This window comes from Marmota marmota, unplaced genomic scaffold (assembly GCF_001458135.2).
Source record: "Marmota marmota marmota unplaced genomic scaffold, marMar, whole genome shotgun sequence".
NCBI lineage: Eukaryota > Metazoa > Chordata > Mammalia > Rodentia > Sciuridae > Marmota > Marmota marmota.
Genome location: NW_025999990.1, coordinates 48,980,476 through 48,999,484, shown reverse-complemented (window position 1 = coordinate 48,999,484; position 19,009 = coordinate 48,980,476). Strand labels below are relative to the sequence as shown.

Here is a 19,009-nt window from a genome sequence, read left to right as displayed (position 1 = left end):
GGTGGAGGATGGGAAAGGCAGCGGAGCACAACAGACACTAGTATGGCAATATGTAAATCAATGGATGTGTAACTGATGTGATTCTGCAATCTGTGTATGGGGTGAAGGTGGGAGTTCATAACCCACTTGAATCAAAGTGTGGAATATGATATGTCAAGAAATTTGTAATGTTTTGAACAACCAACAATAAAAAATTAAAAAAAAAAGAAAATTAGGAAGAATAAAAGAAATAGGGACATGTTTTTTGATCTTAGCAAGAAAGTTCTTTATTTATAATATCCTTTTGACAAACCTTGGATTCTGTTGTATGTCTGACTGTCAAATAATATTTCTTGAACTGGAAATAACCTGCTCTGGTGACAAGGTTTAAACCACAAAATTCAAGAAACTTAATGTTGTATCAGTTCCAAGTTTCAGTGTCAAGTCTTCCTATGCTTTAATTCTCACCTTCTCTCTTAGAGAAGCCTGGGCAAGCTACCCTATGGAAGGATGAGAACACGTGAAGCCCAGGCAAACAATCTAAATTAAAGTTATCTTCAAAATCCTGTCCTCAGATAATTTACCAGCTAACAGTAGACATAGCAATGAATAAAACTCCAAACTAGGCCCCAAATGGCCAAACCATAGCACTGTCGGCTACAAAAAGGAGTTAACTTAAGGTTTTATATTTTTGATGAAGGAAAATACAAACAATATACTACTTACATAAAAAAAATGTGACCTGTTAACTTGTGTGAAATTTGAAAGACTGTGTAATTTTTTAATGACCTAATTAAATTCTAATAATAACATGTATTTAAAAAACACATAATTTAGACAATCATCTAATTTCATACACAAATACATGAATATAAAAAGAAATCCTTAGAAAAAAAAAATAAAAAGCATTTTTCATAATGTAACTAAGTCATAATTATGCATGTTGATACTAAACCTTAAGATGGACACACATACACATACATACAAGATAAATTTTTGTTGATCTAGTGTTACACCAAGAAAAAATCCTCACATTCCCAGAGCAGGAATTGTGTACATCTTGTGTAATAAATTCGATATTATTAATTTTAAACCACTGCAACAATTAACCATGTGGAATACCTCTTAAATAACTATTCGACCAGTGATTCAATTAATACTACAAAGACAGAATATAATCTTTTTATAAAGTAAAAGAGAGAAAAACAAATGCATTATGCATAGATGTATGCCCAGATGTTTGGTGCTATTGAGTGGAAACAATGACAAGCTCATAGTCTTAAACTATTTTATTATATGAAAAACATGAAAATAAGTTGATTATAATTCAGTTTGATTAAAAGAGAATAAAACAATCCTAAGGAAAGCAGGAGGAATGTAGTGATAAGAGTAAAAGCAGCAAAAAAAAAATAATTAGAATAGAAAAAGGAAATCAGAGCTGATGAATAAGTATAAGTACTTACTCCTTGAAAGGACAAAGGTAACAGTGCAGCATAGACAGAAAGGAAAGATTATTAGTTTTTCCAACTGAATGGTTTGAGTTCAGGTGGCTTGAATTTTCAAACTTCTTAGGAACCTTTTGTTGGATCCAGGAGCCAGAGTCCTGGGTGTAACCTGCTTCTACCAAGTGCTTGCCTAACCGTTTGACATTGGCCAAACCAATTGATCTTGTGGAGTGAGTGAATGAACCAGTGAATGATTGCTTGCATGCATTAATGCTTTGGCTCTCTCAGAGGGGAGCATAAGACTTAAATGAGGTTCTTAGCATGGGGCTTGTTAAATAATGGGCCTTCAGATAACAGTGTTATCATTACCAAATGTTTTATAGAAAATGGGAATCTGTGAGTAATCTTTGTATGTTTGTTTGTTTATTTATTTATTTATGTTTTTAGGATATCCTGACCCAGAAAATTTTTCCTGGCCAGAATATCTGCAGACTACCCAAACTAATGCAGTTCCTGCCAAAGTTTTTAAAATGGTAAGTTCTATATAGGTATATACTCTTACCTTTAAACAAAATCCTGTTGAGTCCTCCTTTGTGTAGGATTTTAAAATTATTCTAGATTTTTCTTTATAAATTCAAGTTGTGTTTTTAATAACCAATTTTTTTTGCTTTTCTTAAAGTTAAGAATACAAAGTAAGTAAACAAGCAGGGTCATTTGCTATCATTCCTATATACCAATGCAGGTGATGATTTTCTTTTTGGAAAAAGCACAGTGCAGCACATCAGTGGCACTGCTGACAGCACCTCAGCAGGGGTGGAGGTGTGGAAGCTCCCAGTGCCATGAGCTTGCATGTCCCTTTCTCAGGGACTGTTTGAATAGCAATGGCCATAATCAAGTAGGTGAACCATCATCTTTGTGCATAGTTTCATCCACTTTTGAGAGGAACATTCCTTTTAGCATTTTTTTAGAATACTGATTTTTACAGTTCAAACTTATTTTAAGGTACTTTTCCAGGGTTGAACTAAGTATAGATAAATTTTTAAAAGAAAACACATAGATAGAAATAGTATAATCAGAAATATTTATGTTCCAAATCAGTGATTTTCAAATTGTTCCTTTCTGATTCTAATTGTGGGCTTCAGGCTCCTCAACTTGTCTTAAATCAGAATTTTATGTGTAGGGTTTATTCATGTAATTTCATTTCCTAGAGTTTTCTAGGTATTAAAAGGCGTTAAAACAAAAATGCTTTTTCATCTAAAAAAATTGGTCGTAATAGTCTAGATTTGATGGTGAAGTATAATAAGATTAGGGAAACCATAGCTAAAGTCCTACAGAGGTTTTATGAATTGCAGAATTTCAAAGAGCAAAAATACCTAAGTACTGGTAGTTTCTGTCTTGTCTTCTTTCAAATCTTTGTTTTACTTCTTGAACAGGAGAAGTATAAGAAAACAAGGAAAAAATTCACTAAAAAGACGAATTTCAGACTCTGTCTTTCACAAGGTTGTTGTGGATTCTGCTCAAGAATGTCTCTTTGGCATCTGTAATACTAAACAATTAATTACCTTTGTTCAGAACAGTGACCTTGGCAAGAACAAATTTCAGAGACCTGATAATACTCAGTATATTCCATTTAATTGATGTAATAATGCATTCTAGGAAGAAAATATGCTTCTGAAAAAGCTGAAAACATACCAGATACTGGAGAAAAATTTAACTATTTATTAATCATGTATCAGTAGAAGTTTTTTTTTCTTATTGCCAATTCTAGATTTGAGGAGTTCAGTACACTTTCATTTCCAATAAAATCAATTGAACACTTTTATGTGTAATAGCATTCAAAGAAAAACTTTCTACTAATGTCTCAAAACTGTCAGATTTGTTTTGTGACTTTGATTTCTGTTGCAGGGACGGGGAGGGGATTTAACCTAGGTGTGCTTGACCACTGAGGCACATACTGAGCCCTTTTAATTTTTTTTTTTTAATTGTGAGACAGGGTTTCACTAAATTGCTTACAGCCTTACAAAGTTGCAGGGTCTGGCCGTGAACTTGCAATCCTCTTGCCTCAGCTTCCAGAGCTGCTGAGATTACAAGCATGTGCCACTGTGCCCAGTGTGACTCTGATTTTGATTGTTGAAATTCCTTAGTTTGAATGATTTGGCATGTCCCAGTACCTTTCCCCTTCTGTTTTCTTTATTGCCTGTGTGTCTGTCACCATGAACTCTTGGTTTCTAGCATTTTAAAGACTTGAAAGAAACTTCAACTAAGTTCAACTCTGTAGTGTTATGATATGAAGTGACAAAAAGCATAGATATGGCTTAAAATTATATCATGGTATATTTAAAAGATTTAACAGTTGAAATTAAATATGCTTTTAACTAAGCATATTTTAAAATTTAGATTTATGAAGAATCATGGTTTTTTTGTATTGCTTATTAAATAATTTTACCTTCTAGCCATATAGTCCCAAACTTGGTAGGGAGAATAGTCAGCAATATCTATGTGTAAGGCTAATTTCGGAAAAGAAGATGAAAATAAGCTGATATGTAAGCGGAAATAAGAAGATAATGCTAAATGAAGTGAGCCAATCCCCCCCAAAAATAAATGCCGAATGTTTTCTCTGATATAAGGAGGCTGATTCATAGTGGGATAGGGAGGAGGAGCATGGGAGGATTAGACGAACTCTAGATAGGGCAGAGGGGTAGGAGGGGAAGGGAGGGGGCATGGCGTTAGAAATGATGGTGGAATGTGATGATCATTATTATCCAAAGTACATGTATGAAGACATGAGTTGGTGTGAATATACTTTATGTACAACCAGAGATAAGAAAAATTGTGTTGTATATGTGTAATAAAAATTGTAATGCATTATACTGTCATTTATTTTTAAAAAATCAGTTTAAAAAATTTAAAAAAAGATCCCCAATAATGGGAAAACATAACTCAACAGACAATTCAGAAAGAAGAAATACAAATGACCACAAATTATGTGAAAGAAATGTTCAACATCCTTAGCAATCAGGGAAATGCAGATCAAAACTATATTGAGATTTCATACCAGTCCAGTCAGAATTGCATCATTTATCAAAAATACAAATAATAAATGGTAGTGAGGATGTGCGGAAGAAACTCATCCATTTTTGGTGGAACTGCAAATTAGTATAACCACTTTGGAAAGCAATATGGAGATTCCTTCAAAGTCTAAGAATGGAACCACTATATGACCCAGCTATCCCACACCTCAGTTTTATCCAAAGGAACTAAAGTCACTATAGTGATACAGGTACATCAGTGTTTATAGCAGCACAGTTTACAATAGCCAAGTTATGGAACCAGCTCAGGTGCCTGTCACTAGATGAAAAAATAAGTGTGGTATATATACATATGGAGTTTTACTCAGCCATTAAGAAGAATGAAATTATGGCATTTGTTGGTAGATGTATGGACCAGGAGAACATCATGCTAAGTGAAATAAGCCAGACTCAGAGGGTCAAGAGTCAAATTTTTCTTTCCTATGCAGATGTTAGACCAAAATAAGAGGGGGAAAAAAAACCCGGTGGTGGAGAGTTGTGAATCACATGAAAACTGAGGAGAGATCAGTAGAGTATCTAGAAGGGGCTTGAGGAAAGGGAGGAGGGATAGGAAATGGGAGAAACAGCGCAATGATATTGACCAAATGATCCTATGTACATATGTGAAAATACTACAGTGAATTTCACCTCATGTATATCTATAAAGCACTAATTTAAAAAATATTACAAATAAATAGAAAGAAGACCAGTAGAATAGAGGAAAGGGAACAGGGAATGTGAGGAGGAGAGGGTTAGAAGAGTACTGGGAACTAAATTGGTGAGAATTATATTCCATGTTTGCATAATTACATCAGAATGAACCCCAATATTATGTGTAATTATAATGCACTAATTTAAAAAAATCATTTTGAACTTTGTTGTGAAAATTAATGAATTTATAATTTATTCTGTCTTTGTCTTTTAGCTATCTTTAAAGTGGCCCAAAATTCTCTCACAGGCTTTGTGACTCTGGTTAAAAAATATGCATAAAATCCTATGTGTTCTGTAAACTAAATGCCAGTTGTATTAAAAATATGCTTGTTAAAACTGAAGTATTGTATTCAAAATTAATAGAAAATTAATAGAAAATCTGAATTGCTGAATTTTCCACAACTTGTTACACTTGTATTTTTTTCAGAGGTTGCCTCATGGTTTTTTGCCAAATATGAAACTAGAAGTTGTGGATAAACGAAACCCCCGGTTAATTCGTGTTGCAACAATTATAGAAGTTGATGACCAAAGAGTAAAGGTGCACATTTTAAATTATTATGTTATTTTGGTCCTTTTTTTCATGTGCTTTCTGTTTTCCCCTTCCTCAGTTTTTAATTCTCCTGCATGATAGTTTTCTGGGGAGAAAAACCTTCTGGATCTGATATGGAAGATTGACTGTGGCCAGGATGTGACTGGGACTAACACAGGAGGCAGTGTAACCTGCAGGAGGATACCTGCAGAGGCTCTGATTTTTAGTGCAGGAGGAAAATAAACCTGTGTATAGCTTCCTATCCATTCACATGTCTTTGAGTGGAAAAATGTCTAGCTTTTCTATATGTAAAGTGGGAAATCTATAGATAAGACTTCACTGACTTGGAAAGGAATTCTAGTACATTTCTGTTTGGATTTGCTGTTTAGATTTTCACTGTCAGGTGTTCTTTTTTTTTGAAATCATTTTGTTGGCATTACTTGATTTTTCTTGAAATTGTTATGAAACACCTTGAAATAATTATCTTTCTTTTCTGCTTTTCTTTGTGAAATTAAATACAATTTTAAAACACTTTAATCATCCTAGCTAAAAGAAGAAGTTATATTTTTGAATTAAAGATTTGATTAATAGATTTCTATACTGTCCATATTGATGACATTTTAAATATACATATTTTCAAAATGAAATTTTCATAAAATGAAATCTTTTCATCTTTTTTATACAGAGAACTGAAAGCATCTGTGGAATTCATTAAATCTTTATGAATTAAATCATATGAACAGCATATGACAGTTCAAAAACAATTTTCTACCTGTACACAGTTTATTTTCATAATGACAAAAAGATTGAAGTCAACTAATTTTAATATGTATTATATTAAAATATGTATTTGTTTGATGTACATTTTGATATAAAAGAAATTTTATTTATTATATCCTAATTTGAAAACAATATTAATTCATTTTATACTATATAATCAGTACACACATTTTGGCCAAGGTTTAGAGGTACATGCCTATCAATAGCACAAATGGGCAATGTCCTTTATTCTTCTAACAAGTGAAAATAATAATTATATTCAGGAATTATAGATATATTTTCTTCCATACTACCTTATTATTAATATTTTAAATTTAATGTTAATCATATTGCTTATGATCTTAATAATTTGTGTTTTTTATTGTTTACTTTTATGGTAAATACTTTGGAAATAAATTTGGATATGATAATTGCCTTGTAAATTCAATCACATTTTGTCATTAGCTTTCATTTAAACATTATTGCCTTTCTAGATAAAGCTCAATTTTAACAGCACATTAAATTTTACCTTGATGTGTAATTGACTGAAAATTTTCTTATTATTCATAAGATACACGCTGTAGAATCCAATGGATAATTTGTCATCAGTTTAGTATGTGAACAAATTGGATTAATATGTTACCTTAAAATATCATTTGAAGAAACTTTAGCTCCAAAAGTGAATGTCTTATCATCCTTATATACCATCTCAGCTTTGCTTTTCTAAATTCTCTTAAGCAGTTAGCTGATCCTTCCAAAGAAATAGTTCATGTATCTTTTTCTTATTCTTTTTCTTCATGGTAACTGCATTGTTCTTTATTGGAAGAAAAAGAGTTGAAAGGTATCTGGCACCTCTGAAAGAACCAGAACCTTAATAGTTATCTCTGCGGTGTGGGAAAATCAGAAATTCCTGTAGGATTTTAGGGCTAAATTAAGACACAGTTTTACAAGTGGCGCTCTCTACCCTGTGAAATGGTGCCTTACAGATTTTTTTTCTACTTAGCATGCAGTCTGCCGGACTTAGATCCGCCTTGCAGTGGCCATCAATATCTTGGGCTTGTGGTCTGCTTGAGGCCTGGCACACACAGTCCTGCTCCTGCAGCCCATTTCTGCAGATCCTGCCACAGACCCTCTGCTGACCATCCCCCTCACCCTCTGTTGGGCAGTCCCAAGGTTGGGAAAACACTTGTCTTGCTTCATGAGCTAGAAGGGAGAAGGCTACCTAAGGGTTGGGCATCTTGGGAACTTAAAGAAGAGCCAGGTGATAGCTTAAAATTCCAATTATTAGTTCCTAGGGAAATAGGGCTTCGAAGGTGAGCATCAGGTTGTTCTCTGAATTCTTATGTAAGGAGGTTGAGGTGTAGTAAATGAGGCTTTCTTTGATAGTTGAGAAAGCATTTGGAGCTTTCTGATGTCCTTTTTGCCCAGCATAATGCTCTATTCCTCAATGTGTTGAACACATCATTCTGTAATTTTCTTTCTTTCTTTACTGTTTCTCTTTTTTTAAAGAATTTGTTCTAATTAGTTATACATGACAGTAGAATGCATTTTGAAACATTATATACAAATGGAGCACAACTTCTCCTTCCTCTGGCTGAACATGGTGCAAAGTCACACTGGTAGTGTAATCATACATAAATATAGGGTTAAAATGTCCGTCTCATTCCACCGTCCTTCCCATCTCCACGTCTCCTCCTTTCCCCTCCCTTAGTCCCCTCTGCACTATCTAGAGTACCTTCATTCTCTCCCCACTCCATTATGGATTAGCATCTACTTATGGAGAAAAATTGAAAGCATTCCCCCTAAAAACTGGAAGAAGACAGAGATGCCCTCTTTCACTACTTATTTTCAACGTAGTCTTTGAAAATCTAGCCAGAGCAATCAGACAGACAGAAGAAATTAAAGGAATACAAATAGGAAAAGAAATCCAAACTATCACTCTTTGTTGATGACATGATTCTCTATTTAGAAGATCCAAAAAACTCCATCTGAAAACTTCTAGAGCTAGTTAGTAAATGAATTCAGCAAAGTAACAGGATATAAAATTAGTACCCATAAAAATGCATTTCTCTACATCAGAGATGAATCCACTGCAAGAAAAATTAGGAAAACTATGCCATTCATAATAGCCTCAAAAAAAAAAAACAACACTTGGGAATCATTCTGTAATTTTCTAAAATCAATATTCATCAAAGACTGTTTAATATTTGGATAATGAATGAAGGGATGTGTGAGTAAAGAAGTGGATGAATCAAATGTACTTTGGCATTTGGACAATTATTCGAACATAGATAAACTGTGTGTTGGTAATAAACCACTTTCCCTTTTTCTTAATTCCTATCTTAATTACTCTTCTTTTGGAAATCCAATTCAACAAAATGGACTGGGAAGTGCCCCTGGATTGGACAGATCTGGGTTGGACTCCTAGCTTTGACTTTTACTTAACCATGAGATTAACTTGATGGAGTTACTCAATGTACTTCAACTTTTCTTGTCTGTAGTTTGATGGATTAATAATATCCAACTCATAGGCATGTTGTGAAAATTCACTGAGGTGTCATATGTAAGATTCCTGGGAATGTTCCTGATTCTACAGGTGCTTTGGTGGTAGCTGTTGTGTTCAGTGTGAATTCAGTGTGCCTGTGAATATCCCGTGCTGCTCGCCAGGCTGTGTGTACAATTGTGTTATTAAAGGGGCCTCATAGGAGATAAGCCCAAGCTCCTGGGTGAAGAGGACAGGGTTTGACTGGAGTTCCCTGGGGAACCTGAACATGACCCTCTGTGATGGTGCTGCTCACCTTTGACTGCGAGGAGTCAGACTATCCTAAAGAGACCACAACAGTCAGACAATAATCAGGATGATGGCTCTTTGTGCATGTCAGACACTGTTCTGAGCACCCTGCATGTCCTCTCAGCACAACCATGTGAGAGAAAGTCCTGTGGTTATACCCACTTTATGAAGGAAGAAACGAAAGCCCAGAGAGGCCAAATTACTGGTCCCAGGCTGCTATCTTATGGGACCAGGGTTTGACACCCCAGCTATCAAATAGAGGTTTTCATCTCTAGAGCTTATAACCTTTCTGTTCCTTACTCATATGTTCTAATTTTTATTTATGCTAAATAAGCCCCTTTAGAAAGAGAGAGCAGATGTTGTGGGATGGAAAGTGGAAACCACTTATGTTCTTATTTTTATGTTCTAATTACTCTTATGTTCTAATTTTATTATGTTCTACTCTTATGTTCTAATTTTTCTTAATATTTTAAATTCTTTTCTTCTTACTTGTAATGTTCTATTTTTTATGCTAAATAACTCCCTTTAGAAGGGGAGAGCAGATGTGTGGAATGGAGAGTGGAGACCACCCGTGATCCCAGTATGCTTTGTCATCTGTGCCTAAGCTCACACTGCCTGTCCTGTCTGGAGGTACCTGGGCACTCCTGGCATTCCCTGGCAGAGTGCAGCCAGTTCACTCTGCAAGTATGTAGCTGCCCTTATGTGCTTTGTTAGTTTCATTTTTATAATAGTTTTTTTTGAGGTAGCGTTTACACATCATAAAATTTAACTATTGATTATATTCCATAGCTGTACAACCATTACTACTAAGCTTAGAACATTTTCATCACCCCCAAAACAAAACCATGCTCCCCTTAGTGGTCACTACTCATTCTACTATTCCCTTCTTCTGCCCAAGCTCCTGGTAATCACAGATTAGTGGATCTGCCTGTCCTTGGGCATTTCATAAACATAGAATCCTATAATGTGTGACTTTTGTGATGCCTTCTTTCATTTGACATATTGTTTTCAAGGTTTATCCACATGGATAAACTTTATGTACTTCATTTGTTCTTCATTCCATTTTATTTCCAAATAATATTCCCTTGTGTCGCAATTCCATATTTTATTTCTCCACTTGTCAGTTGATATTTGTTATTTCTACTTTGTGCTATCTTGAATAAAGCTCCTATGAGCATCTGTGGACATGTACTTTTATGTCTCTTGGGTATATTCATAGGAGTGGAAATGCAGGATCATAGGGTAGCTCTATGTTTGGCATTCCGAGAAACTTCCACTATGTTTTCTGAAGTGGCTGCATCATTTTACATTCCACAGGCAGTACTTGAGGATTCCAGTCTATTCACATCTTTAAGAACCCTTGTTATTTCTTTTTTATCATTTTAGTTACATATTTTAACCCATCCTAGTGTGTCTTAAGTTCTTTAGGTCCCGAAGCGTAGATTATTATTTTTATATGTACCATTAATATTATCATGGCCAGGAGAAGTGGGATGAAGTAACTGTTGCTCAGTGCTTACAGCAGTAGATGTAGTAATAGTAGAGAATACAGAAGTAATAAAAGCAGTGCTAGTAGAGAAGAACACCCCATTATTGAATGTGTACTTTGTTCCAGGTACTTGGCTGAGTATGTTATTTATCACATCTTCTTTACAGCAGAGATTTTAATAAGATATCATCTCTGCTATCCAGTTAACATGGAGAACTTATTTGACCTAGGTTAGATACATCTAAATACAATGTCAATGTTCTCTACATTTCAACACTTACCCGTAGCTATGATAAGCTGTTAGAATTGGAGATCATGAGCTAGCAATGCTTCAGGGAGGGGACATTTGGGCAGCTCGATTCAAGATATTCAGCTCTCTTGATATCATAAATCCACTTTACTTGTCGGGCCAGATAGTCTGTTTTTCATATTGAACACATTTATTTGGTCATATGTGGTCCACTGGTAGGAGGTTGTGAAGGTCTTTTTTTTTTTTTCCCTTGGCCGGGTATTAAGATGCCATGCCCCCTTTGTGTTGATTGCTGTTTATTAATTACCATATTTACTCTCTAATAAATATTTATGATGTGCCTGGTGTATCTTGTTCAATTTATAGCCATCTATTATGTTTAATAATTATTCTTTTGTTTGGCTGCACAATGTACTTTGTTATATATGAAAATCCATTACTGTCATCTTATCAGGAAATGCACGTTAAATTACAATAGATGGATGGATGGGTGCTTTTAGGAAGTTTAGCCATTATTGGGGGCAAAAAATATTCCACAAAAAAATGTAAAGGGAAGAATTAAAACAGAGTAATATTTGATAAATATTTGCCCTGTGGGAACTGAAGCTAAGCTGTGAAATGAATTATAAATGAATACCAAATAGATGCTTTAGGAACTTCTCCTGAATCATTAATAAATTGAGTCTCTTCAGCAAGTATTTTCATATTTAATGCATTAACTGAATGTATTTGTGACATTTCTAAATGAAATGAGTGCATAATGACCCAGAGAAATTGTCATGGTAAGATGTCCACTTACATGACTAAAAATTATTTTAGCTTTTAGGTCAGACCAGTAACTTGAAAAACTATTGTTTGAAAAAACAAAACCTGCAGGTGGATTAATGCAAAGAAAAAGTCCAAATTATAGTCAACAATGTTCACTATAATTAAGGGTTGCCTGTGCTTTGAGAAGTCACCTGATCCTGTGAGTCCTCCTTTAACTATCTGTCAAGAAGGGAGCAGGTTGTGGATTAGATTATCTCACTTGCCAAAGTTTCTAACTTGGATGCATTTTTGAAAATGCGTTTTGAAATATGAGGATAAGACAAGATACTAACATTAAAAATAACTGTCTTTTGAACTAAACTTATAATCAATGTCCATTATTATGTCACAATGATTGATGGCTGTCTTCATTTGAGGAGACTGGGACAATTTTCCAAAGTATGATGACCAGTTAATGAAAAGATAACTTTTAGACTTGGTGAAACCATAAATTAGTGTTAACCGTAATTTCCAGGAGAGTTGAGATAGTAGAAGTGCATTAGAGTAATTGCAGTTATGGCAAGTGGCACAGCAGTAATACTAATGATGGCCAATACAGGATGGGAGTGCCCTGAGATGCTGTTTATCTTCTGTATGTTTCCCTGCTCTCATAATCCTAGAAATGACCCTATAAGGTAGACAGAGGCGATAAATCAGGCACAGAGAGCCTAAGTAACAGGGCCATGCTGCATATAAGTTTAGAGCCAGATGGGAACCAGGTGGCCTGAGCTATCGCTCCTTCCAAGTAAAGGGCCAGATAGTAGCTGTTTCAGGATTATGGTCATATGGTCTTTGCAGCAACTGGTCACCTGCTGTTTATCACAGAAGCAGCCAGAGAAAATATGTGAAGGAATGTATAACCCTCAGATTTGAATTTCACACCATTGTCCGCATGTCATAAAACACTCTTATTATGATTTTTCTCTCAACCATCTAAAAATATAAAAACCATTTTTAGCATGTGTAACACAAAGCAACTATTGCTTGTGGACTATAATCTTGTCAATGCTTATCTTAACTGATACTATATTGATTAGACTATAAGCTTCATGTATTTACTACCTATAGTATAGGTATATACTATAGGTATAGTTTAGTTATAGTATAGTTTTGTATCCTTGTATTACTTTTATAATATTTTTAAACAATCCACATCAATATTTAATTTTCATTTTAGTTTTATATAAAATCTAGATATTGATTAAAAAGAGGTATAAGAGATGAAACCTACCATGTAATCTAGTATCATTTGATTGCCACTAGTGTCAATTTTCCTAGTATCAATTGATTGCCACTTGGTTAGACACTCCAAGAAATATGTACTCCTAAGAGAAGGGTTAAGAACAACTAGTGTGTTGTAACAACATCATCTCTTATCTTAAGAGTGTATGAATGCCCCCCAAGTGTCATATAGTGTCTCATACAGTGAACTCACCTGCCACAAGAGTTGTATTTCCCAAGAACTGTAAGTAGAGACTTAACTTTCTCATTCCTTTTAAAATCAATCTGTCTGGAAGAGAAACAAAGGCTTGCCAGCACAGAGTGCAGGACTATTGTGAGGATGAATCCACGAGCTCATCCTGGAACTCTCTGGCCCATCTTCAGCCTGATTCCCCCTACCAGCCTGACCTGCAGATATAATGAGAGCTTGACATGTGATTATTTGGCTTCAGGTGTCAGTTTAGTCATGAGATAGATAGAATAGAAATAGAATCGTTCAGTTTTCTATGCAGAACAATGTATAGAAACTTCTTAAATAAAAGATGATGGTGTTACAGCACTAGTTGTTCTTAATCCTTCTTTTAGGAGTATGATTTTTTTTGAGTGTCTGAGATCTGCTACAGATTGTTCTGCTGTGAAGTGCACATGCACACATATACGAGTACTGGATTTATTCATGCATCAGGGGTTAATGGGCCTTTGAGCAAGGACCTCATTTTACACTAACAACTCATAAGTTAATAAAATAGACACTCCATTCTGCATACTCTTGTTATTTTATTCAAAGCTGTATATTTGCTCAGTAAGTGTGGACCCCTGAACTGCTATAATAATGAATCCTTTTATCTACAAGTCCTTCAATCACAAGATGCAGTGTGGACTCCCTCTATTCCTTCAGAACAGTCTATGAACTTTATCCTAACTTTAGAGGAAACGTACTCTGCCTTCTCTGCTGTTTCCTAAGCAGAAGCACACTGTTAGGAACAGCTGCAGTTTTGACATTCCAAGTGCCCTTACTAATACTGATACTTAGCTAATTATGCTGAACATCATCTCCTTTTCTCACATCCTGCTTTATAGTCACTCTGTTTTTACCACTGGAAGAATATTTTCTAAAAATAAATAAGTAAAAAAACACACCCCAGGACAGACTGGCTAGGCAAGATGGTGAACACATTTCCTACTTTGTTCCAAAGTCAATGTCACTCCCTGTAATATAAGAAAGGGTGATAGACTCAGGGAAAGGAGATTGTACTTCAAAAGGGAGTAGATGATTAATTTATTTCCAAGATGTAGCTGTATTACGTTCCTGTTGCAACTTTAACAAATTAACATAAGTTTACTAACTTTACGTAACTCATATATATCATACATTTATCTAGGTCAGAAATCACACTGGGCTAGAATCAAAGTGTAAGGAGGCCAATTCCTTCCGGAAGCTGTGGAGAGCAATCCCCTACTTTGCCCTTTCCAGCTTCTAGAAGCCACTTTATTCCTGGGCTTATGGCCCCATTCTCCATAATCAAAGCAAGGTACACAGGCACCTTCAAACTTTCCTCTTATAAGAACTGCTGTGATTTCTCTGGGCCCACAAGGTAATCCCACCTGCATAGTTCCTCTTGCCATATAAAGTAACATGTTCACAGGTGCCAGGAAAGGACATGGACATCTTTGGGAGGGCATGATTCTGCCTACTGCAATAGTTGCAGTAAAATTTAACATAATTCAATAAAAATTAGAATAGATGGCATCTATTGTGTAGTTAACAGCTTTTGTTCACTGAGTGCCCCTAAGGTAGAAGACCATTCCAGGTACTGTGATCCCAAAGGATGAGATTAAGACTTGGAACCTGCCCTCACACTGTGACTGGGGAGATGAGAAAGAATCCTGGTTCAGTACAGTAGTATGAAGCACAAACCCCCAAGTGCTGTCAAAGTCATTGCATGTGCACCATGGCTTTGTGAGGAGAGATGCTAGGGATCAGATGACTTTTTCAAGAACAGTGATTCTTCTTTTAGAAAAAGTGCATTACATGCCTTGTTTTATTTGCATTTCCAAACACCAAATGCTTTTATTTTCTATTATGCAGAGACAAAGGAGACTTTATATTTAATATGTTTAGTGTGTTTATATGTGCAGGTATGGATACATACATATGTACCTATGTCCATGTATGGAGATATATATATATATATATATATATATATATATATATATATATTCTTTTTTAAAAAATTGAAAGCAGCACCTCAAACAAGTAAATTTAACTTAGATGACACAGATCTTAATTTCAACCTGTGGCCAGAGAAATCCTGGGTAGGTGCATGGCTGTGACTGTAGAAGCCATGGAGGTGCAGCTAAGGGAAAAAGTGGAGGGTCCCTAACTGAAGCAATTGCTGCAGGTTTTCTTTTTCTACAGCTACTCCTTAGAGGCTCACTACCAGCACATCTAACCCTGGAACCCTTTGATAGGATATGTGTTCTTGCTGCTTTGACAAAACCAGCTCTTGATATGAAAACCATTGGTACCAGATCACCTCTACAGGACTGTCTTCCCCAAACCCAAGGGGGTCTGTTGATATCTTTTTCTATCAACTCAGCAGATGAATCCATATCTCAGGATTACTAAACCAAACAGAAGAAATAAATCAAAGTAGAGTCCCGAGGCAGAGTCAGAGCAGGAAGACAGCTCTAGAGAATAGGCAGATAGTCTTAGAGGAAAGAACTGCACATTCAGGCTTCAGGGTGGGCATGTTGGTAGTCCAGTCTTCATTCCAAAACTGGATGTAGCATTCCAAGGGTCTCCCACAGGTGAGGACTTCCTCTTCAAGATAAACAGAATATGGCACCTGAATCCCTGGGGGATTTTTAGAAATGCCAACAACATGATCTATATTTAGACCACCCAGAAAACTTCACCGGAAAACCTGTAGAACTCAAACTAATTCAGCAAAGTAGCAGAGTATAAATTAACATCTATAGATCAATTGCATTCCTATAAACCAATGATGAATCAGCTGATAGTGAAATTAACTATCCCATTCATAATAGCCTAAAAACAAATATTTGGGAATCAATCTAACAAAAGATATGAAAAACTCTACAGTGAAAACTACAGAATACTAAAGAAAGAAATAAAGAAGACCTTAGAAGATGGAAACGTCTCCCATGTTCTTGGGTAGGCAGATGTAATATTGTCAAAATGGCCATACTACCAAAAGCACTATATAGATTTAATGCAATTCCTATTAAAATTCCAATGACGTTCTTTGTAGAAATAGAAAAAGTACTCATGAACTTAATTTGGACAAATAAGAGGCACAGAATTAGCTAAAGCAATCTTCAGTGAGAAACATGAAGGAGAAGGCATCACAATACCAGAAGTTAAATTATACTATAGAGCTATAGTAACAAAAACAGCATGGTATTGTCACCAAAACAGACATGAGACCAATGGTACAGAATAGAAGACACAGAGACAAACCTACATAAATAAAGTTATCTCATACTAAACACAGGTACCAAAAACATACATTTGAGAAAAGATAGCCTCTTCAATAAATGATGGTGGGAAACTAGAAATCAATATGTAGCAGAATGAAATATAACCCTTTTCATCCTGCATGAAACTCTCAATTCAAAGTGGATCAAGGACCTAGGTATTAGACCATAGACTTTGTGCCTACTAGAAGAAAATGTAGGCCCAACAAACATTCCATCATGTTGGCTTAGTAACTTATTTCCTCAACAAAACCATTAAAGTACAGGAAGTAAAACCAAGAATCAATAAGTGGGATGGTATCAAACTAAAAGCTTCTTCACAGCAAAGGAACAATCAAGAGCATGAAGAGAGAGCCTACAGAATGGGAGAAAATCTTTTTACCTCAGATAGAGCATTAATCTCCAGGATATATAAAGAACTCAAAAAACTTAACACCAAAAAAAATTAATAAATGGGCAAAGGAACTGAACAGGCACTACACATAAGAAGAAATGTGAATGATCAACAAATATGTGAAAGTATATTTAACATATCTAGCAATTAGAGAAATTCAAATTAAAACTACACTGAGATTACATCTCACTCCTGTGAGAATGGAAATTATCAATAATACATGTAAAAGTAAATGTGGGTGAGGATGTGGGGAAAAAAGTTCTCTCATACATTTCTGGTGGGACTGCAAATTGGTGCAACCACTATGGAAAGCAGTATGGAGATTCCTTAGAAAACTTGGAATGGAACCATCATTTGACACAGTTATCCCACTCCTCAGCATATATCCAAAGGACTTAAAACCAGCATACTGTAGGGACGCAGCCGCATCAATGTTTATAGCAGCTAAATTCACAATAGCTAAGCTATGAAACCAACCTAGGTGCCATTAACAGAGGAATGGATGAAGAAAATTTGGCATATATACACAATGGAATATTATTCAGCCATATGAAAATAATGACTTTATAACATTTACTGGTAAATGGATGGATCTTGAGACTGTCATGCTAAATGAAAGAAGACAGTCTCCCAAAACCAAGGGTTGAATGTTCTCTCTGACATGTGGATGCTAACACACAATAAGCAGGGGAGGGAAAGAATAGTTGTCAGAGGATTAGACAAGAGGGAATGAATGGAAGCGTGGGGTGGGTAGAAATGGGAAAGATAGTACAATAAATCAGACATAACTTTCCTATGTTCATATATGAATACATCACCAGTGAAACTCTACACTGTATATAACGAGAAGACTGGGATGCTAATTAGAATACATTATATTCCATGTATTTATTATATGTCAGAATAGGCTCTTCTGTCACATATATCTAAAAAGAACAAAGAAAAAAAATAGAAATGGCTCATCCCTGATCTTCTGAATCCACATCTGCATTTTGACCAGACCTCACCCAGTCTGTCTGGATACTGAAGTTGGGTGTACTCATTTGCTGCTAGACAGGTAGCCTCGCTGATGTCTGCTCTGGTTTGTTTTTCTTTTTGATACCAGGGATTGAACCCAGGGTTGCTTAACCACTGAGCCACATCCCTAGCTTTTTGTTTTTATATATATATNATATATTATATAATATATATTATATTATATAATTATATAATATATAATATAATATATTATATTATATATTATATAATTATATAATATAATATATATTATATAATATATATTATTTATATATAAATATATATATTATATAATATATAATTATATATATATTGAGACAGGGTCTCACTAAATTAATTAGAGTCTCTCTAAGTTGCTGAGGCTGGCTTTGAACTTGTGATTTTCCTGCTTCAGCTTCCAGAGCCAGTGGGATTACAGGCATGCACCATTACATCTGGCTGCCCTGGTTTTTAATACCCTTCTCCACGTGTACTAAGAAAGGGTAATAGGTACTCACTGCTCTCCACATTGAGTCAGGTATGAGTGGCTACTTTGGGCTGTGAATTCAGTAGACACCAGGATCTTGGTGGTTCTCTGGGGAGCCCTCCTACCTACAAGGCTATTTAAGAAAGTGAAGTTCACTGATAAACTTGAAATGAATGCTCCTAATTTTGTTTTCAGTATGAAGGTTTATGTCAGAGGACTGCAAAGCTTGATGTGCAGTCTTTGGTTTTCTGATATAATGATAAGGGGAGGAGTCAGCTGTCCACCTCCATCAGTGTTTCCCTGCCTGTCCCCTTTTTCAATAGTTGTACTTGTGACTGTAGGTTCTATGCAATCGTGTTTACCTGTTTTCTGTTACCTCTTTGCTCCCTTTTAGTCTTGTCTTCTACTTAACTTCTACACACGGCACTGCCCAACACCTTGATCTTGATCTTTATGTTTTCTCTCTATCCTGGTAAATCTCAAGCCTAATTGCATAGTTACATTGTCCAACAAGCATAAGCACTTTGTAAAACTCCCCTGGGTAATTTTAATGTGTGCCTGAGCTGAGAATTTTGCTTGATT

General features: G+C 35.4%; 1 protein-coding gene across 3 annotated transcripts in view; it reads left to right on the top strand.

Moving 5' to 3' along the window:
- The window catches only part of L3mbtl4 (L3MBTL histone methyl-lysine binding protein 4), a 326,421-nt gene that overhangs the window by 83,881 nt on the left and 223,531 nt on the right, over positions 1-19,009 (top strand). For all 3 annotated transcript variants that reach the window (XM_048806537.1, XM_048806538.1, XM_015482542.2), the window contains 2 exons: positions 1,872-1,957; positions 5,631-5,741. In XM_048806537.1, coding sequence (XP_048662494.1) covers positions 1,872-1,957; positions 5,631-5,741 — 197 coding nt within the window. The remainder of the gene's footprint in view (positions 1-1,871; positions 1,958-5,630; positions 5,742-19,009) is intronic.